Raw genomic sequence first — 22,500 nt, 5'->3', positions numbered from 1 at the left:
CCCAGGCAGGCTTAGTAAACTGATGATTGATAGGGAAAGTGTCTGGATGGATTGAATCCAGGATTGGAGTAGGAAACCTTACATATGTATTAATGGAGGGAATAACGGCAGTAGAAATCGATAAAATGTCGGTTTAAATGCAATGAAGACATTGACCCGATAGTTTACATTCCCCATCAACCACACAGATACTTTTGACCAATAGGTGAGCTACTAAAGAGTCCAGCTCAAGATTCTCTGTCCAGGCATAAGCAATGGAGCCTCCACTTTTTTCCTCCAACTCACTGAGCTTCCAGGAACGGGTAACACAGAGAGGACATCAACTTTTTAGACAGCGATCTCAGAATGGCGGTTTGTTGTGGTTTGCGATGCCCCTGTGCTGATCACATGTTCCGGGTGTGAGGTGTGTCTGCTATCATTATGAGGCAGGAGACAGACATCTCTGAGTCCACATGTTTCCTTATTGATCCCACTGCGGACTGCTGCCTGTATCGACTTGTTATGTCTGTCCAAAGAGGCAGATGCTTTCAGTCATGACAGCTCGGTGAGGACTATAATATATGTTTCCCTCCTGCCACGACATCAAGTACATTACAAGCACTGACGCAATCACTTCACACTCACTTACTGCATTTCATGATCTGAATGCATATACTGTGTGTGCGGAACCTCTTCCCCTGTATATAATAGTGTGTGTGTGTGTGTGTTTACATGTAAGTGTGTGTGTCTGTGGGTTTGTGTGCGTGTGCATGCGTGTTTGTGTGAGTGTGTGTTTGTGTTTGTGTGTGGATGCGTGTGTGTGTGTGTCTTTGTATGTGTGTGGGTCTTTGTGTGCGCGTGTTATGTGTGTGTGTCAGTGTCTTTGCGTGTGTCTGTTTGCGTTTGTGTGTGTGTGTCTGTGTGTGTTTGTGTGTATTGCACGTGTAGCCATTTCAAGTTCACCTCTAGCTGAATAAACACACTCATCATCCACCCACAAAAGGCAGCATCGATCTACGTCCTTTTCTTCCTCGGTACATAGAAGCACTTTTCTCACTCTCTCCCCTCCGTCTCCTCTCGATGTCTCTCACTCTCCTTGGTGTTCCCACCCCCCCCCCCCCCCCCACCCCCCCTCCCAACAACACACAACACTCACCTTCCTGGCCCCCTAAACCAAAACCCCTCATCTAAGAGGATCTCAGCCACTTATCCCATCAAAGGTGTGCCTGTGTGTGTGAGTGTGTGTGCGTTTGTGTGTGAGTGTGCTTTGTATTGTGTTGGAGTTAACGCTACCAAATTGAGTACTGAACTGAATGTATCAACTGCCTTTTTATTCAACCACCCATCCAGCCATCCATGCAACCACCCACCCGTTCATCCATCGAGGCTCTCTCCATCTACCAGTGGTTCATACTTTTGGAGGAATTTCCTTCCAATCCCTCTACACAGTTATTTTTCTCCCTTCAAACGTGCGCTATATGCAAGATAAAGAATATGTAATTACTTTATTGTTCGTTTACATTTTTTTTGTCTTGGAGGCATGAGAGCAGCCTGTGCCATTGAGCTTTCCTTTATTACATACTGCATTAAATGTTTCTTCATATTTGATTAGCTGCGTGGGTTTGTGTTAACGTGTATGTGTGTGTGTGTATGCATGCATTATGTGGTGGGGTTGGTCACTCAGGGGTTGTGCTGATAACTCTTGAAGTCAAAGTCCTCGTAATGCCATTAAAAGAGTCTCTCTCTCTCTCTCTCTCCCTCTCTCTCTCTCCCTCTCTCCCTCTCTCTGATGCTCTTATTCTCACAAGTCAGTACCAAGCCATGCTTTCACAGCTCTCTCACTCTCTCTGCGCCCGGAAGAGTGCTCTAACAAGCTCATTGAGGAGTAGCCTCAGAATAGCCCAGAGTCAATTTAGTGCTGCCAGCACTTCAGAGCCACACGCTCTAATTTGAAAAAACCCGCCATTTACGTATGGCCGTGTGGCCGTGTGCAGCCAAGAGTATCTTTACTTCCCCAACGATTGACCTGTGTGCTGTCATTCCATGGTGAGGATTCATATTTGTTCAAGGTATCTATGTGAGCATCATTGCTTAAACAGTCAAAATATTCACCCGAGGAGGTCTGCGTGGCAAGAGCTCCTTTCCAGCGTGCTTCTTAGATGTGTGCGAGGACACTTTCATATTCAAGAGCGGTTCTCAGAAAGCAAATTCTAATTACCAAAATGGAGGAATAATTAATCTTAATAAGCAACATGTATCCAACTGTCTTTCTCCCCATCGATAAATCAAGCGCGCCCCTCAATGCAATTACCCCCCGACAACCAGGGCAGACTGCTGCGGGGTGCGTTGAATTATGCTGCTAATAGAGGGGGATATATCCTGGCCAGCAGGCTCCATGTTTACACCTGGACCGAGCCAGGGATACGTTTGAACATCAATCTGTCTAACGAACGCCACAACACGCCCCGCGCCCCACACACACGCACACACAGACAGATGCACATGCGTGCAAACGTACATAGACACACAACTCACACGCCAACATGCGTACACAGGCAGGTTCAGCTGAACTTTCACCCACAGGTAAATGAAATAAACACTATTGGGAGTTTATGATTTCTGCACAAACTGCATATTTAATACAAATAATCTTCAATGGAATAATTTGGCGTTTCTATCTGTGGGTTGATAATGATTGCACCTCAAGCTTCTTTTGAAATAATACGACTTACCATTTATCAATAAATTGCCAACCGGGTCTTTTTTTGGCAGAGATGTGATATGAATTTTGTCGGTATGAATCTCACCAAGACAGTTATCATTCACAATATAAATGTAGTTTTTCAGTTTTTATCCAAAGCGACTTACAACCATTTATTCACAGATTCACGGCAGAGTCAGCCACGCAGGAAGACAGCGGTGCTCGTCAGGGGCTGTCAGGGTGAGGCGTCTTGCTCGGGGACACCTCCACACTCAGCTAGGGGATCGAACCACCCACCTTCCGGTTACCAATCAACCCGCTCTACCTCCTGAGCTCCTGCCGGAGGCCTGCTGGGGATGTGGTGTTATTGTTAACAGCTCCATGGCGCTCCCCGGGGCAGGTGGAGGGGGGGGGGGGGGGGCAGACCGAGCGCCACAGATCAATACTCGTCACCGGCGATGATGACTGGCCTTGTCCGTGATACAGCGAGCGGGGCACACGTGTGTCGACTGGACTACTGGCACACGTTGAGCTATGCTCACACCTAGGGCGTGGCGATCGCTTCAGGCCCTCTTTATTCTTTTGCACACGAGGTCACGTTTAAGGGGTTTAGCAGACAGCGGTGTTCACTCATTTCCACACATGTATGGCATTCGCTCTTCCGGATTAATTCGTCGTTCAACGTGACGGAAAACAGGTCCCCGCCCCGTGCGATGAATGTCTGTGTATCTATGGGGCGACAGTAGCTCGGGAGGTGGAGCGCGTTGACTGGTAACCTGACGGTTGCCAGTACGATCCCCGGCTCCTTCTAGCTAGAGTGTCGAGGTGTCCCTGAGCGAGACGCCTCACCCTGACTTCTCCTGACGAGCTGGCTGTCGCCCTGCGTGGTTGACTCCGCCGTCAGTGTGTAAATGTATGAATGAAATGGTTGTCGAATGACGTCGCTTTGGATAAAAGTGTCAGCAAGATCACCTAAATGCAAAATGTACTAACTAAATAGTAATTGCAATCCTCTTAAAGAGCCTCTTCAACGTGATAGGTTTAGCTCAAGGAAAATGAATGGAGCCATTTTACCGTTTTACAGAATTCAAGCATTGCAACTTAAAAAAAAAAAGAGGAAGGTACGCAGGTATGACAAGCAAAACACGGCCTTGAAGGATTTGAAAGATGTACAAGCTATCCCGGCACGGCAAAAGATCAAGGAGTTGGAGGAAGTTAGCAACTTATCACTCTGATAAATAAAGCAATCCGGCTCTCCGGCAGCATTCTTCCTGTGGAAATATATCCTTGTATATTTGCTCCTTGACCTGGAATATCTGTTAGATAAATCCCACAGTCGCATCAGCAGCTAATCTTTGCTATGCTGTGTACACCTCACAGACCCATGTCCAACACGATCTTATCTTCTAACTCCTCCACTGTCAAATCATTCTTTATCACCTCTTCTCCTCTCATCCTCATCTTCTCCTCTCTGCCCTCCTCTCCAACTCCTCTACTCTGTCATCCTCCTCCCCTCTCATCTCCTCTCTTCTCTGTCCTCCTCTCTCAACTCCTCCTCGCATCAATGTCCTCGCCCTCTCCTCTCTGTCCTCCTCTCCTCTGTCCTCCTCTCCTCCTCTCCTCTCCACTCCTCTCCTCTCCTCCCCTCTCCTCAACTACCCTTTACTCTCCTCTCTGTCCCCCTCTCCTCTCCTCCCTCTCCTCTCTGTCCTCCTTCTCTCCACTCCGCTCCTCTCCGTTCCTCCCCTCTCCTCCTCTCTCCTCTCCTCTCCTCTCCTCTCCTCTCCTCTCCTCTCCTCTCCTCTCCACTCCGCTCCTCTCCGTTCCTCTCCTCTCCTCTCCTCTCCTCTCCTCTCCTCTCCTCTCTTTCCTCCCCCTCGCCTCCCGTCTCTGTCCTCCTCTCCTCACTGTCCTCCCCCGCTCCTCTCCACCTCCTCCTCCTCCTCCCTGACAACAAAGCAACGGGCGAAGTCAAAGGCAGCCCTCTTTTCTCCTTCCTGTCGGTGCGACTGGTGCGTTTGGCCTGGCTTGGCCCAGCAGGGGGTGGCTTGCTGTTTGGCATGAGCTACAGTGTGTTCTGGGACCTGCCAACAATGGCACCACTCTTCCTCTTTGCTTTTCTCTTTTTTTTCCATTTGCTAATTATCCCCCTCACTTCACTGTCTCTCTCCCTCACTACGTCTCTCCGTCACACGGAGGGAAAAGGTTAAGCATTTGGCTGCCATTAAGTAAGAATACCCCTGTGACTGAGTGTGGGTGTGTGCGTGTGTGAGGGTGTGTGTGTGTAAGATGGTCGGGGATTACGGTACTTAAATGTGTGTCTTTACATGTATGTATGTGTGTGTGTGTGTGTGTGTGTGTGTGTGTGTGTGTGTGTGTGTGTGTGTGTGTGTGTGTGTGTGTGTGTGTGTGTGTGTGTGTGTGTGTGTGTGTGTGTGTGTGTGCATGTGTGCATGTGTGCATGTTTGTGTATGCATGCTGGTCTACTTAGATGTGTTTGTTTTATGTGTGTGTGCGTGTGTCCGGTGTGTGTGTGTGTGTGTGTGTCTGGGGGGTTGGGTGTGTGTGTGTGCATGTGTATATGCTAATAGTGTGTGCCCGTGCACGCGTGCTGTATCCCCCGCTGTGTATGAATTTGTGAATAAAAAGTCCCATATGTTGAGAGAAGATTCATCCTTTGAAGCGACGAGCGACAGGTGCTTCCCGTTTACTAGAAACATCTCAGGGGAAGACTGCCCTGCAGGCAGAACCCAAAAAAATAGACACACATTCGAAAAAATAAAAAAATAAAAAAATCAAAATTAAAATTCGATTCGGTCATTCAGCCTGTGGTCTTATTAAAGACTCCAAGCATTGTTAGGGGGAGATTGATAAAAAGCTGTGGGGAAAGATTGAAGTCATAGGTCCACGTGAAATCTGTGCGGCGCGTGCCGTGCCGTGTGTGCACAACGCCAAAATTCAAAAAGTTAAGAGATGGTGGTTAGAGCAAAGCGCAGCGAAGTATTGAAATACTTTACAGAAATAGGAGATCATAAGGTGAAATGTCAAATATGCCAAGCGAAATTGAGCTACCAGAGTAGCCTACTACAAGTACTATGCGGCAACATATGCTCCCGAAACACAACGGTGAGTTCGGGAAAGCAGACCCGCAGCAACCAAGTGTGTCGGTTATTTTCACCGCCGCAAGACGCAGCTGTAATCCCGGCCGTGTATAGAAGATCACAACGCTGAGTATTTTTTTAGTTCATTTGCTGCCGTTTTATTTGCAGCTTTTAATTATTTGCAATGGTTAGGCTACTTGTTTCGTTTTTTTTTTTTTAAACGTTACAGGCCTTTGTTCGACGTGATTAAATTGTGAGACGCATATTTATTTTTGCAAGGAAAATGTGTTTTGAACGTTTGCCAAAATATATAATGAATACTCTGATCTCTTGACTGTTTTGATTGAGAATAAGCATTACATGTTTGGTTGGTAATATTGCCGTTCATCATTAGGCCAATTCCTGCTGCAGATGCGTTGCATTCTAAAAAATAGATTTGTTTTAAACGGGTACTCGATTGATCCTCGAGGAATTCATTCGATCACTCGAGTTTGGAATTTACTACTCGTGCCCATCCCTAGGCCTAACCTGTTTTGGACATTCATTCAGTTCCTTGATGCTTCTGAAAAGAACATTGCAAGGTCCTTTGTGTCCAGTAGCACAAGAGGTATTTGGGTTCAGAGAAAGAATAGATTCATGTTTTTTTACTTCATTTTATTGTTAATGGAATTATTTGATTGAGTCTAAGTACGCTCCAGTTAATATAAAAATAGTGAACTAAGATAGCGTACCAATATCAATCCGGGAGAATAGATTTTGCAGACCTCTGTACTATCTTTGTGTATATTTAGCTGAGACTGGTACGTTAACATCCCGATCAGTACCACAGAGCAACAACGGCAACGTTGACCCGGCTTGCTACACAATTAACCTATGGTGTGTTCAGATAAATAGATACAAAAAACCTTTGCATCGCTCAAGCTTTGCATGAAGCAAAACCTGTTTTGAAAGTGTGCCCTAAAAGCTAAAAATTTTCAAAGTACATATTTGGCATTTTCCAATGTTCTTGCTAATCTTAACCAAGAACGTTAGTCTTCATAAAAGATATTGACCGGCACAGTCCAGTGCACCCTAATCATCTCACATCATACGGCTCTGGGTTATAACGATAGCATGACATTTAATCAATTGTCTCATGAAATACAAATACTAATCTCAGAGAATGACTAAAAGGCCGAAGGCAAGGGATTACTTAAAACTGCTGGCAAATTGCTGACATCCGCCTTCCAAAGGTCAGGAAATACAAGCCGAGCTGATAAGTACTCCAAACTCCCTGAAGAGTGGCATCCCTGACACACATTCAAACCTTTCACTCAGAAGGCCTTATTAGAAGCGCACTGAGGATGAACCCGACACCTTTTCTCCTGATGGGTATTTTGGTTAGGAAAGGGCACCTATTGGGTTGGGCAGCGAGCGTCACTAACTGTGTCCGTATCTGTTTAATAATCTTTATTATCAGAATCTGTGACTATAACAATCTGTATTATCTGTATCTGTATCTGTTTATTTATCAGTATTATCTGTATCTGTAACTGTTTAACAATCAGTATTATCTGAATCTGTGACTGTATAATAATCAGTATTATCTGTTTCTGTATCTGTTTAATAATCAGTATTATCTGAATCTGTGACTTTAACAATCTGTATTATCTGTATCTGTATCTGTGTACAAATCAGTATTATCTGTATCTGTAACTGTTTAACAATCAGTATTATCTGTATCTGTATCTGTGTACAAATCTGTATTATCTGTATCTGTAACTGTTTAACAATCAGTATTATCTGTATCTGTGTATGTTTAACAATCTGTATTATCTGTATCTGTAACTGTTTATCAATCAGTATTATCTGTATCTGTAACTGTTTAACAATCAGTATTATCTGTGTCTGTATATGTTTAACAATCAGTATAAGCTGAATCTGTAACTGTTTAACCATAAGCATTATCTGTATATGTTTCGGGGTCTCCACCTCCATCCCCCCTTACCTAGGGGACACTGAATGGTCACTTAGTATTAGGAACTTGTGAGGCTCAATTGCTATCGACATTTCCACCACAGAAAGGGGGCTATTTTGTTTGTGTAACAGAAAGCAAAGCCTTGGCTTGAGCTCTCTCTCCTCGCGGGCTCAGCCTGTGTTTAATCTTGTTTGAATCGTTTTTGACCTTCATTATATGAAAATGTTTGGTGATTAAGTGCATTACAAAATTCATTTAGTGAGAGGGGGAGGCCTTGTGCTTTGTGTTTCATGCGACCGAATAGCGGACCTTGTTGTGGTCGGAGAGGCTTTGAATACAGCGGCTCTCTCGGAGCAGCGAGTTCGGTGAGATATTGGGCTCACAGCAAAGCAAAGTCTATAGGTCTTGGTTATCCTAGTGGACGACTTACGAGGACATTGTGGAGTTGGGGGTTGGATGGGTAGAAGCCCAGCATGGAACACCCATGCACAACATTGGATTCTCATGCAGAAATTAGATTTTTGTCCCCGGTTTCCCTCCCTTTTCTCTGCATTCCAATCTTTCCTCCCTCGTTTGCCTTCCCCCCCCCCCCCCCCCCCCCCCCCCCCCTCGTTCATCTATCTCCATCTATATCTCCCTCTCTGTGCTCCTCCCTCCATCACCCATCTTCGCATTGTTCAAGCTCATTCTTCTTCCCCCGCCTGCTGTCCTTTTAGCCTCTTGTATTTCTCCCCATCAATCTCTTCACCTCGCGGTCCTTCTGTCATCTATTCTGCCCCCTCATACAAACACACACACACACACACACACACACTCAAACACATACAAACAGGCACACACACACACTCAAACACGCACACACGGACACAACACACATACACATACGCAGGCACAACATTCATACATACACCCACATACACCCAGGCAGACACAACACACATAGATACATACTCACACCAAGATACACACACACACAGTCACAGACACAACAAACATATACACAAGCACAAACACTATACACCGGCGTATGCATACTCACACACACACACACATACACACACAACTCACAGGCATTGTCATTTTACACATTTAGTGGCCAACCAGTGAATGTAATTTCCTTTAATGATTGCTCAACCTTCTTTTCATATTGATCCTTGGGTTACCCCCACACACACACACACACACACACACACACAAAAAATACACACACACACACACACACACACACACACACACACACACACACACACACACACACACACACACACACACACACACACACACACACACACACACACACAGGTCCCTATTTTAACGATCTGAAACTCAAGTGAGAAGCGCCAAGCGCAACTAGCTTTGTGGGCGGTTCTATGGCGATGTTGCTATTTTACCGGCGCATAAATGACTCTTGCGCCCGGCGTATATCTAAAAAGGGTTGGTCTGAAGTAGCCTAAATAACCGTAGGTGTGGTTTGGGCGTAAGAAAATATGTGTTTGCTGTACGGTGTTTGCAGATGCATTGATTTAAAAGTACAACTTATTACCGCTGTATCAGCTGTTCTTTCCCAAATAATTTACCAAGAATGTGTGGCTATAAGGTAGAAGCAAAGTGTTTGCGCGAGGTGCACAGGCAACATTATGCATGCGCCCTTAACATAGCATCTGAACAACGCCCCACTGACTTTAAACCAGGCATTTCCTGGTTTGTGGCGCAATTGTTTTCTGAAACTGCAAAATAGCACCAGGGAACGTTCGCGCCAGAACACGCCTCCTCCTTTCACTGAACCGCCCCTTGGGGCGCAAGATCATTGAGGCGCGTGGCGGTGGAGGGAAAAGAACGCTCGGCGCCAGTCGCAAACTAGCAACGACACATGCGTCAGTGGAGGAAGGCAAATACACCGGATGCATGATAGGGCCCATAGACTCTCTATCTATCTCCAGCAACATGCCCCTTAACAGTGAATGGACATTGCACATTTGACTAACATCCTTTCAAAACCACTCAAGCATCAAGTTCATCTCTTTAGCCCTCCTTCGTTTTAAACCAAACTACCTTCTGTATCTACATTAGATGTGTCTACCCAGCAGGCTGTGGCAGCAGTACTCTGATCCATTGGTTTGGCTCACAAACATCGTAATTATGTAAGTTAAGACCCCAGAACATTCTGTTTTTTTAATCCCTTTATCTTGTGTTGCTGCTGACATTTCTGTTAAACCGATTATTTCTGGGAATAAAAAGCTAAATATTTTTGTGCCTCAGCTCTTGTGTTTCTCCTGCCTGCCTTGTGATCCCAAACACCTTCCAAAACATTGCCTTGCCTGGACACTTTGAAAGACAACAACAGCTATCTGGTTGGACAATTGCTCAATTTAAACAGGCATTCACTGAAGGTCACTACTCCCAGAATTGCTTCTGTAGTATTTTACAAGATATACATGAAGGGTTTTCTTTTCCGCCTGCAGCTTTCGTTTTTACTGTGCCAATATCAGGGCAATTCACCCAAAAAGAGCAGAATAAATATCTGTCTCTATGCAATCTCCGTCCGCCCAGAGAGTTTGTGTATGATTTGAACAGACCTCACTCCTGGCCTGCCAGCACAATACACTGAAGGCCAGATCACTCGTGGCACTCAAATCAGACGGAGAGGAGAAGCACATCAGCAGCAGCAACAGGCAGGTAACGGCTATCATCTTCATAGACCATGTCTTGATACTTTATCTCACATCCCTGTCCTCCACCTAAACCCCCCCTCCATCCCGCCATCCACCCGTCTCCCCCTCACACCATGCATACTTAATCAGACCAAACTAATCGACGGCCGATTCACAAACCACACATCGTGGAGGAAAAAATTCCCCCAAAAAACAAAAACGCGGGACAGGAATGAGAGATACAAGAGGAGGGAGCGATAGATAGCCAGGAGCTCTGTGGCGGTTGGTGATGGTGAGTTGGCGGGTGGGGGCGAGTGCGTGGGTGGGGGTGGGGATGGGAGTGGGGTGGGGGGGGGGGGGGGGGGAGGAAGATAATACAGATAGAGCCCGTCGATCTCCCTTGACCCCACTCTCACGGATAGTTAGCTCCACAGAGGCGCCTCAGACGTCTCATCACACGGGCACATCTATCACCGCCGACAAGCATATGGTGGAGACGGCGGCGGGCGGAGGGACAGATGGAGATGAGCTCCCCGTAGATGGATGGAGGGGAGGGAGGGAGCTAGGGACGCGTGGACGGATGGATAGAAGGATAGAGGGATGTACAGAGGGACTCATGTATGGTGGATGGAGGGATGGAAGGATGGGGGTGTGGGTGGAGAGAGGAGTGGGAGGTTCAAGGATGGATGGATGGCTAGAGAGACCATCATAGATGTTGATGAAGGGATGAATAGATGGCCGGATGGACTAAAGATGAGTTCCTTTTCAGAGGTGTGGAGGGTTTGATTGATGGATGGGAGGACCAATGAATGCATGGGAAGGCGGATGGATTAGCTAGAAGGATCCGTGAATGAAGGAGACATGAATGAAACAGTAACAAACCGAGAGAGAGTCGGACGAATGGGTTAATTCAAACCATACAATATTAATATTAATGCATATTTCTGCTTTTTACATTTTCTTTCACTGGTATCGATGACGCAGGCTGATGAATAGGAAACGCAGAGCTCAGCCGTTTCGTCGTAATGACGTCAAAGGTCAAACACGTTTGTTTAAAACGATACGCCCGTTTGAACATTTTAATTATTTTCAGACGTCCCCGTGAAACATGGTCGGATGGAATGAAAGAGGAGCTATGGCGGGGAGGGAGGGAGAGGAGGCGGGTGATGGATTCTGTGCAGGAGCACTGTGATTACATACCAGACGTCCCCCTCTGTGTCTGTAGGTGTGTGTCCTGTGGCCCGGGCAATAATAGCATCCAGCTTCCTGAGAGTACAGTGGCTGCTTGGCCTGTCAGCCTGGTTGTGTGTGTGTGTGTGTGTGTGTGTGTGTGTGTGTGTGTGTGTGTGTGTGTGTGTGTGTGTGTGTGTGTGTGTGTGTGTGTGTGTGTGTGTGTGTGTGTGTGTGTGTGTGTGTGTGTGTGTGTGTGTGTGTGTGTGTGTGTGTGCGTGCGTGCGTGCGTGTGTGTGTGTGTGTGTGTGCGTGTGTGCGTTTTGTGAGTGTGTGTGCGCGTCTATATGTGTGTGTGTGTGTGTGTGTGTGTATTTATGTGTGTGGGTGTGTGTGTGTGCATGTGTGTGTGTGCGTGTGAAGGTGTCACACGCACTGTCAACAGGAGCTTCAACACGGCCTGTGCACAGGTCCGTGTTGAAGCATCGCTGTGTGACCGTTCTCATGCATGTGTGTGTGTGTGTGTGTGTGTGTGTGTGTGTGTGTGTGTGTGTGTGTGTGTGTGTGTGTGTGTGTGTGTGTGTGTGTGTGTGTGTGTGCACAGGTACGTCCGTGCGTGTGCGTGTGTGCGTGTGTGCGTGCATGCCCTGTTAGTGTGTGTGCGTGCGTGCGCTGTGTGTGTGTGTGCGTCTGTGTGTGTGTGTGTGTGTGTGTGTGTGTGTGTGTGTGTGTGTGTGTGTGTGTGTGTGTGTGTGTGTGTGTGTGTGTGTGTGTGTACGTGCATACGTGTGTGTGTGCGTGTGAGAGTTTGTGTGTGTACACTCCCGTTCAGAAGCATCTCCGTGTGGCCGTGCTCATGCATGTGACCGTGCTCATGCATGTGACCGTGCTCATGCATGTGTGTTAATAAGAGACCCGGAGACAATGACCGACGCCAAGCTCTAATTAGACTGTCAGAGAGTGAGAGAAAGAGAGAGAGAGAGAGAGAGAGAGAGAGAGAGAGAGAGAGAGAGAGAGAGAGAGAGAGAGAGAGCAGAGAAAGAGAAAGAGAGAGAGAGAGAGAGAGAGAGAGAGAGAGAGAGAGAGAGAGAGAGAGAGAGAGCAGAGAAAGAGAGAGAGAGAGCAGAGAAAGAGAGCGAGAGAGAGAGAGAGAGAGATTGAGAGAGAGAGAGAGAGAGAGAGAGAGAGAGAGAGAGAGAGAGAGAGAGAGAGAGAGAGAGAGAGAGAGAGAGATAGAGCAGGGACGGAGAGAGAGAAGCCGTCCTTAAAGACATGAGATTTAAGAAAAGCAGATATGGTGAGAGTTGAGCAAAATACAGATAGAAACAATGTGTGTGAGAGAGAGAGAGAGAGAGAGAGAGAGAGAGAGAGAGAGAGAGAGAGAGAGAGAGAGAGAGAGAAGAGAGAGAGAGAGAGAAGAGAGAGAGAAAAAAAGATAGAGCGAGACAGAGGGACCTTATTAAGGAGGAAAGGTGTCAGGGCTCTGGCAGCCAACGGGGGAGGTGGGTGGATTGGTGTAGGGAGGTGTGTGTGTGTGTGTGTGTGTGTGTGTGTGTGTGTGTGTGTGTGTGTGTGTGTGTGTGTGTGTGTGTGTGTGTGTGTGTGTGTGTGTGTGTGTGTGTGTGTGTGTGTGTGTGTGTGTGTGGGAGAGTGGTGGGGGGGGGGGGGGGGGGAGGGGTTGAGGCGAGCAGACCATTAGAAAAGAAGAGAGGGGGAGGAAGACGCTGGGGCGAGGAGGGAGGGGGTGAGGGATGAAAGCAGGGAGAGAGAGGGGAGCCACGCGGGCGAGAGCAGCGATGGCAGCAGGGAGAGGGAAAGTTTGGCGGCTGTAGACACAATAAAAACAAGGGGGGGGGGGGGGGGGGGGGACTGAAAGAGGGGGGCGGAAATGTATGATTATCAAAAAAAAGAGTGTGGCTATGTTTGAGATGGCTTGTCCCTTCAGTGCCTATTCTCTAAACGTACACACACTACTGAGTGTACACCATAGGGTACGCACTACGCTCTCAGGGAATTAGTATAGAGGCATTTCAGGCACTAATTAGGCACTGGAAAGCCCCCGGCTTGAGCTGCGATGGTCACATCAACAATTGTACACATATTGGGGGACATTACAATGTGGGGAGGTTCTACAGAGCGCAGCAGCCTGGATGGAAAACACCACAACATGACCAATTCTCATTCACTTCCACCTTCTTCTTTTCCATAAGGACAATCCATGCAGTCATGTAAAAAAATATATCCGGCCACAAACCGTAGCTCCCATAGCTCCCACACACTCATGCTATTCATTTATTTAACAAAGTATGCCATGCAACCTGTAAATGTCAAATTTTCGCTAAAAATCATGAAAAAAAGGTGACCTAATAATAACATGATATCTGTCAGCGATCTCTGCTACGCATAGTTGTTAGCGTGGTCTGTCACCTTTACACAATCCATTAAAACCATGAAGGACTAAGACCCATGACTGCAATGCAAATTGCCCTTGATGCCTTATTGTGCAGTAAGAATGTCTGAATGTCATACCACTTTGTTAAGAGTCTGTCTTTGCAGCAATAAAAGGGAATGCAATATCTGACGGCCATTAAAACAATCCCAGGCCAAGTATTAAAGTGTCGGGTTGAGTTAGGCTTTCAAATTGTTTTGCTTGATTTGAATGCGGTGCCAAAAGGTACAGCCGATGAGCTGTTAATAATATCTCAGTAAGCAGGTCATAGAAATACTATTTCCAGATATGTTTCATGTTCCGAGCACCAGTGATAATCTACGGTGAGTTCTCAACCAGGCGAAGGGCCGGGATTTTGGCTCGCAGGCGAGCTGGCCAAGGAAGACACAATACTGATTCTGGCTCGCGTGCAAGTAGGTTACCCCCCCCCCCCCTCCTCCCACACACTTAAAAACGGACACACACACACACGTGTTTGCACACAGCAGGCCCACCAACACGCCCGCTCAGAGGACTCAAACATGTTGTAGTCAACGTGTCGTTAATATTGGCCACCTGGCAGCGTTCTGCCCAATCAGGGCACACCCACGTTGTCTTATCAGAACACCTGTGGTTGAACGCCTCATACACATCCAACAGATTGGCCCAAGTGAGCTCGGCTTTCTTTTGTCCATCACTTGAATAGAGTTTAGAACCAGCCCAACGCCAAGCCTTGTTGTCAGGCTAGGAAGCGATCGACTCAGGGGATAGTGGGCACAAGAGAGATGGAGTCCTATCAGGCCTAATTGGATGACTTTTAATGATGGTTTAAACAGAAGGGACAATATTTATCAAATCCAAATTTAGCCAAACGGAGAGTACAACTATGTCTGGGTTCATTGTCTAAATACCTCTAAAACCATGCAATGCGTATATGTTGGTTTGCATGCGTGAACATGTGTGTGTGTGTGTGTGTATACATGTTTGTGTGTGTGTGTCTGTGTACGTGTGCACAGGTACGTCTGTGCGTGTGCGTGTGTGCGTGTGTGCGTGCGTGCATGCCCTGTTAGTTTGTGTGCGTGTGTGCGTTGTGTGTGTGTGTGCGTCTGTGTGCGTGTGTGTGTGTGTGTGTGTGTGTGTGTGTGTGTGTGTGTGTGTGTGTGTTTGTGCGTGAGGCTCTGCCAGATGAAGAGGTGGGGCGGGGCAGCAGGGCATATTTTTACCTCATTATGTCCATCATGGCAATGATTAATCAAACACATGTCAGCCACCGTTCAATATTTATGGGGCGCGCGGTATTTCAATTAAAACAGATGACGTATTCACAACAACACACTGCAGAAGTAGAAACAAACACACACACACACACACACACACACACACACACACACACACACACACACACACACAGACACACACAGGTACACACACAGACACACACACACACAGACACACACACACACACACACACTTAAACACACACACACACACACACACACACACACACACAAACACACACACACAGACACACACACACAAACACATTCTACCTGAGGACGCAGGTGTAGAAGCCGTTGTCCTCCAGCTCGGCGGATCTGAACCAAATGGAGTCGTCCTCCTTACTCAGCCGATGGCCCGAGAAGATGATGGGTTCCTATTGGTCGGTGCAGGACGGAACACAGAACACGCCCCCCCCCCCCCGTGAACAAAAAGGTACGAGTCACTTCGGATGTAAACGAACACGCAATGGCAAAAAAGGCATCCTCTTTTTCTCTTCGGAGACAACACACTAGGACGTTACGTAACTCCGGCACTGGTTCCTTCAGAGCCTTCTGCGCCTTCCTAGCTCCTCCAACGTACCCCCGCTCTATATATGTAGTCTACATAGTGGGTGTGCAATGAAACTACTATATAAATATATATATATATATATATATACAGCCAAACCAACCTTTATAAGTATTCAACACTTTGGCCAAACGTGTGATAGTAGTGCGACCAAAAGCGTTTTAGTTACTATGCCCCTTTACATCGAACGTTTGCTAATGATTCCTGAATGAGATGCCGATGTTTCAGTAAAGGACTTTTAAGCCTCTCTGACCTATCTGTGTTTCTATATGCGATGCCATGTTTCAAATGATGGATGTCTGAACCATTGTATTGTAGCATCGTCTTGTAAGACACAGCCAACAGAAATAGCATGGTACTGCAAAACAGGAGTCTGAAGGTTCAGTAGTATTTGATGTGACAACTCTTTACAACTGTAAACACTTTTAAAACTAATTTGTACCTGGGCTGAAGGTATTATTTAAATCTATCACCTTACAACTAAGGTCCCAGAAAAGGCAGTTGGTACATTTGCCTTGAAAAATTGTTTTCCCTAAAATAAAATCAGTCGAGACCGTGTGGAACCCAGAGCCAGCAGTAGACCGTACCTCAGAGTCCCCCTTGTTCTTGTACCAGATGAGCCTCAGCTTGGCGTTGGTGGCCATGGTGTAGTTGGTGCGGATGTAGCTGTAGAACAAGGCACACTTGACCCGGACGGGCTCGCCGGACAGGACCCGGTACCGCTTCAGGTCCACCGACCAGTCGATGCAACCGTCCACTGGGGAGAGAACACAGAGGGGAGCTCCTTTATTATCTAGTCCTATACACAGACAGATGGGTGTAGACTACTCATGGTTACATAGTTAGATATAGATGTAGATATCGTAGAGGGATAGAAAGATAGATGGCAAGATAGAGCAATATGAAGATATATAGCTAGATAAATAGATAGTTAGATCGAAAGATACAGAGATAAAGTTATAGTGAGATAAAAAAAAATGGATAGCAAGAGCGATATAGATAGCAATACAGACAAATAGCACGATAGATAGAGGGATAGAAAGATAGATGGCAAGATAGAGCGATATAAAGAAATATAGAGAGAGAGAGAGAGAGAGAGAGAGAGAGAGAGAGAGAGAGAGAGAGAGAGAGAGAGAGAGAGAGAGAGAGAGAGAGAGAGAGAGAGAGAGAGAGAGAGAGAGAGGGACGGATTTGGCTGCAAGATGTTGTATGCTCAGACTGAGATGCCCACTGAGGGAGCAGAGAGGGAATGCTTCTTGTATGAGTGGGTTAAAAGTGGGTAGCTGGCTGATATTTTGATTCCCCTACTCTTCAGAAGACATTGTCAGCCTCTACAAGCTCAGCTGCTCCGGTCTCTCAGGGCCTGACTTGCATACAAAGAGCAGTAAAGTAAGGGGAATGCTCGCACACCAGGCCTGAGCAATTGAGTGCAGAGAACAGATGTGCTCGAGAAGTCATGGGAGGTCAGGAGGAAAACACAGTATTTGTTTTCTTCATAAGACGACAACATCCTTGGATACGACAATAGGTTTGTATACAGGGTTTAATAATAATAATAATAATAATAATAATAATAATAATAATAATACATTTAATTTAGAGGCGCCTTTCAAGGCACCCAAGGTCACCTTACAGAGCATAAAATCATCATAAATCGTTTAAAAACAAGACATTGTGAAAAAAAATAAAAATAAAAATCAAGATAGTGATCAGTTATATGTTGTGTGCGAGTTTGAACAGGTGAGTTTTGAGTTGTGACTTGAAGGTTGTAATGGTGTTTGACTGTTTTATGTGTGGCGGGAGGGAGTTCCAGAGCCTAGGTGCTGAACAGCGCAATGACCGGGCACCCATTGTAATGAGTCGTGATTTGGGGATACATAGTAGTCCAGCAGAGGTTGAGCGGAGGGAGCGGGAGGGAGTGCATTCTTGGAGGAGGTCGCAGAGGTATCTGGGGGCTAGGTTGTGGAGAGCATTGTAGGTGAGGAGTAGGGTTTTGTATTGGATGCGGTAGTGAACTTGGAGCCAGTGAATTTTGTATTTTTTAACCAAGGCACTTTAAGACCTCATGTGTCTCATCAGCCTAAATCAGTCCCTGGGTTCCCTCTTGCCTAGTTGTTGCCTGCAGGGGATTGTCGTGTGTCTGCGCTGTCATGTAGCCCTACAGCTGTGCGTGTGCGTGCGAGCGAGTGTGTGTGTGTGTAAAACAAAGGTTCTAGAGATGCATCCTCATCTATTGTAGGAACATACTTCTGACCAACAGCAAAACAGAGTGAGTTGGTCTGGTGTCATCACATCGTAAGACGTCTACTTCACTTTCCCTGTATCTAAATCTGAATAAGAAGTCGAACCCCTACCTGCTCATTAACGCTAATTTAAACCTGGCAATGTGTCTTGATCTTTAACATAGTAATCTATGCCATTTGGTCACTGCTACTAAGATAAGACTGATTTGGGGAGCAGGGGTGTAAAATTGTTCTTGTCACTTTCTGCAAACCAATGTGTGAACGTTCCACTCTGCCCAAACACAGGTCGCAATCTTTACGTGAGGCACTTTGACCTAACGACGAAGCCGCAAGGGCCGCAAAACCTCCACTCCCACCTGTGTGTGTGGGATGTGTGACGCTGTGAGCAGTGGGCGACGTCCGAAGCATCAGAGAGAGGGAAACTTATAGTTTAACACCTCAGAGTGTTACACGTTTCATATACAACCTTCCTCATTAACATGTTCATACACCCACAACAGAGCTATCCAAAGATCGATCACAAAGTTAGTGTCTGTCGTAACCATGGGGATAACCCCCCCTCCATCCCTGCTAGAACTCTCAGCCGATAACAGATTCTTTAAACTCTCATATCGATGGATGCAGGCTGAACAAGGGGCTTCAGTTACACTTGAATGACTAAATAAGAAAATAGTAGCAGAAGTAAACGAAGGATGGGATGTGATGAGGTCATCCAGAAAAATAACAATATAATTTGATGCAAGCGGCGTAGGCTGGGACTGAGAATGGGGAAGGAGGAAACATCCCCTGTGGCCTGGGCTCTGTCTCTCTTGCTCTGGCTTTATCTCTTCATTCTGTGGCCTCGCTTTGGCTGTTGGCTCAGACTGTCACGGACTTCCCCTTTAATCTACCGGCCTTTTGATGGCACACACACACACACTGTACAAAGCTCTTAGAGAAAACTCAACATCAGGTCTCCGCTCCCAATTGTTTGGTAGCGATTTGGAGCCACCCCAGCTGTCCCTGTTGTTGTTTCCCCAGTCCCTGAACAGAACAGGTCCTTCCTTCTTTAAAACTTCGCACAGCGCACCGCCAAAGAAACGCACCCACGTGCACAAACCAAAACACAAACACACGCATCTTTTACGAAAAAAGGCAAATAATTCATGCATATGTGGGACAGATTCCGGTGCAAAGGCATGAATACAAGAGTTAGTAGCATGACTGACGGCATCAGACCCAGCACTGCAGTGCTCCTCCTGAGGCTGGGGAACTGCCAGCCGCTGGAGGTCATTTACTGCGGCCAGTCACTGCGGGAGCCCAGCGGCTGAAGGGTTAACCACAGCAGAGTGACAATGAACTCATATGTGTTGGTGGGATATTAGGAGTTATAGGGAGGAGGTAAACGGAGCATGTGGAAAATAAATAAAGATTAGACGTAGGTGCCTTTCAATGTGAAAAACCATGGGATACAAACATGTGTATGTGTGTATGTGTGTATGTGTGTGTGTGTGTGTGTGTGTGTGTGTGTGTGTGTGTGTGTGTGTGTGTGTGTGTGTGTGTGTGTGTGTGTGTGTGTGTGTGGGCGTGCGTGTGTGAGCATGCGTGCGTGCGTGTGTATTCTGTGTGTGTGTGTGTGTGTGTGTATTATGTATTTGTATTAATTGTGTGTGTGTTATGTTTGACTGTGTGCTTGTTATGTGCGTGTGCGTGTCTGCTGTGTATTTATGTGTTATCTATGTGTGTGTGTGTGTTATGTGTGTGTGCGTGCGTTATGTATGAGTATGTATGAACCATCTAACACTAATGCAGTGTATGCAGTCTATGATTTGTGGTAGATGTACTCGGCCACTGGCAGGGAATGTACAATCAGGTGTAATTTGTGTGGCTTGGGCTCAGTGAGCACAGATTTGCAGCCCGCATTTACATTAAGTTACAGCGGAAAGATTTATCGACGCACTCCTAAACGTGTTAAATTTATAGATTGGGTAATACACATTATGTGTCGCCATTCCCGGGAGAGATTTAGTGCTACCTTGGAAAGACACGTGTATATGTGGCCTGCGTGTGTGCGCGTCGGGGAAGGCGCCGTGTGTATCAGGAGCGCACGTGCACACAGACCCACATGAGACGCCGGTAGTAAATATGCTTTTTATGCGCGTCTTTGGGGAGGGGGAGGGGAGGGGCGTGGGTGTTTTGAATGGGCAAGGAGGAACGTTTAGGTGCAGTGTGTGTGTTAGGGTGCGTGCACGATGAGAGGGGAACAGGCAGGTAGGAAAAGGGTGGAGGAACGGGAGGGAGGGAGGGAGAGAGCAAGCGAGAGAGAGAGAGTGAGCGAGAGAGAGAGATAGTGGGAGAGAGGGAGAGAGGGAGGGATAAAGAGAGAGAAAGAAGGAGAGAGAGCGAGCGAGAGAGAGAGATAAACGTGGTACTAGCTCATTCGCTAATTTAATGAGAGTGTATGTGTTGTTATGTGTTTGTGTGTGTGTGTGTGTGTGTGTCTGTGTAAGTGTGTGTGTGCATGCTTGCGTGAAGTGTTTGTGCCAATGAAACTGAGTAAGCAAAAGCAGTTCATTCAATAACTAATAACACAGAAACTCTCTTACCTAAACACACACACACACACACACACACACACACACACACACACACACACACACACACACACACACACACACACACACACACACACACACACACACACACACACACACACAGAGTCACATGAATAGAAGATCTGATTAGTGAGGTCTGGCAGGCTAATGCCTTTTTGCAAGCTTGTGCTCCAGTCCCACACAGAAGTTGGAGACATTGGAGCAGAACAGATATGGGTCACAACCAAAGACAGTGCTGCATTATTTAGCCTAAGATACGTCAACTCAACTGTACAATACACTGTTTGTGTGTGTGTGTGTGTGTGTGTGTGTGTGCGCGTGCGTGCGTGCGCGCGTGTGTGTGTGTGCGTGTGCGTGTGTGTGTGTGTGTGTGTGTGCGTGTGTGGGTGTGTGCGTGTGTGTGTACTGAGAATCGCTGCTTCCGTGTGGAGGCCGGGCAGAACTATTAAATCTGGTTTGTTGCACATGTGTGTGAGTGTGTGAGTGTGTGTGTGTGTTTGTGTACTGACAATCATTGCTCTCGGTTGGACTTAATACATCAGGTCATGTGTTTTTGTGTGCGACATAGATACAAATCTGCATGCAAGTTTTTGTTATACAATGTGTTCATGTGAGTTGTCTGTGGCTGTGCATGTGTAGCTTTATGTGTGTGTGAGACGGATAAGATCTGCAGGCATGTGGCTGATTTAGAATGTGTACAAGGGGTTATGTATGTGTGTGTGTGTGTATCTGTGTGTGTTTATGTTTGTCTGCGTGTCTTTGTGTTTGTACCAATGCGTGCGTGCATGGGTTTGTGCTTCTCCGTATGTGTCTGTGTGTGTGAGAGAGCAGGACCATATTTATTGCATTGATGAGGACCTGGCACAGGCCCATGGATCACCCGGTCAGATGCATCTGCATAAAGGCAACTCCCAAATAGATCACAGAAAATAAACTGCAGAGATGAATGGATCTGTTTCATAAACAGAAACTGATTGGATAACAACATATTCCCTATACAACACAGACTCACACGATCCCACGCGCCATGACTCAACTTATGTTTGTCATGTTAATATTCAGAGTACACACCAGGGACGAGGATGGTGAAAACGAAACAGGGTATTTTCTATTGTCAATACTCAAATAAACTGCAAGCATTTTAACATAACAGTGGATAAGTGGAAACATTTCGACTTTGCATGACGTTTTCTTAAACATGTAGAATAATGAACACATGCATATGCCACACACACAGAATGTGTGGTATACGTACAGCTTCCTCTGTGTTCTACGTTCCCCACTCGATGAAGAAGGGTTAGGATAAGCCAAACACACACACACACACACACACACACACACACACACACACACACACACACACACACACACACACACACACACACACACACACACACACACACACACACACACACACAAGCACAGACAAACAAGCCCACACAGACGAATTAGTCAAACAAGAAGCTGTTTATGAATGCCATAACACACCTATGGAACCCACTTAGCATTTAGCGTTCTTCTGAGCTAGCTAGCGTGCCATGTCACTCTCGGAGCCACTCTCTCTTGGCCTTTAGGCTCGGGGCGGGCCTCTTATCAATCCCTGGAGCTGAAGAGAAATCAGCGAGCAACAAAAGCTCCCACATATCAAGCCCTCCATCTTTGGCATTATAGTCCTGCAGCTTTGGACCAGGGAAGCAGACTGCTCACTGTACTGTAGCTTTGTATTTAAAGGCGTTTGAGAAGCTTACTTTCTCAATATTTTAATTGAGTCAGGCCAGGGCACGCTTTGAATGGGGTGACTGTCCTGGGTGGAGCACCTCCATCATAG

At 46.5% G+C, this 22,500-nt stretch overlaps 1 protein-coding gene across 1 annotated transcript in view; it reads right to left on the bottom strand.

Annotated features, from left to right (window-relative positions):
• LOC130390944 (X-linked interleukin-1 receptor accessory protein-like 2) overlaps positions 1-22,500 on the bottom strand; it is a 176,269-nt gene that overhangs the window by 8,063 nt on the left and 145,706 nt on the right. The window contains exons 3-4 of the mRNA XM_056601126.1: positions 16,423-16,592; positions 15,538-15,641 (exon numbers count right to left, since the gene is read on the bottom strand). Of these exons, the coding sequence (XP_056457101.1) occupies positions 15,538-15,641; positions 16,423-16,592 (274 nt within the window). The remainder of the gene's footprint in view (positions 1-15,537; positions 15,642-16,422; positions 16,593-22,500) is intronic.

The sequence above is a fragment of the Gadus chalcogrammus genome, chromosome 10, assembly GCF_026213295.1.
Source record: "Gadus chalcogrammus isolate NIFS_2021 chromosome 10, NIFS_Gcha_1.0, whole genome shotgun sequence".
NCBI classification, from domain to species: domain Eukaryota; kingdom Metazoa; phylum Chordata; class Actinopteri; order Gadiformes; family Gadidae; genus Gadus; species Gadus chalcogrammus.
This window is presented reverse-complemented; position numbering and strand designations above follow the sequence as displayed.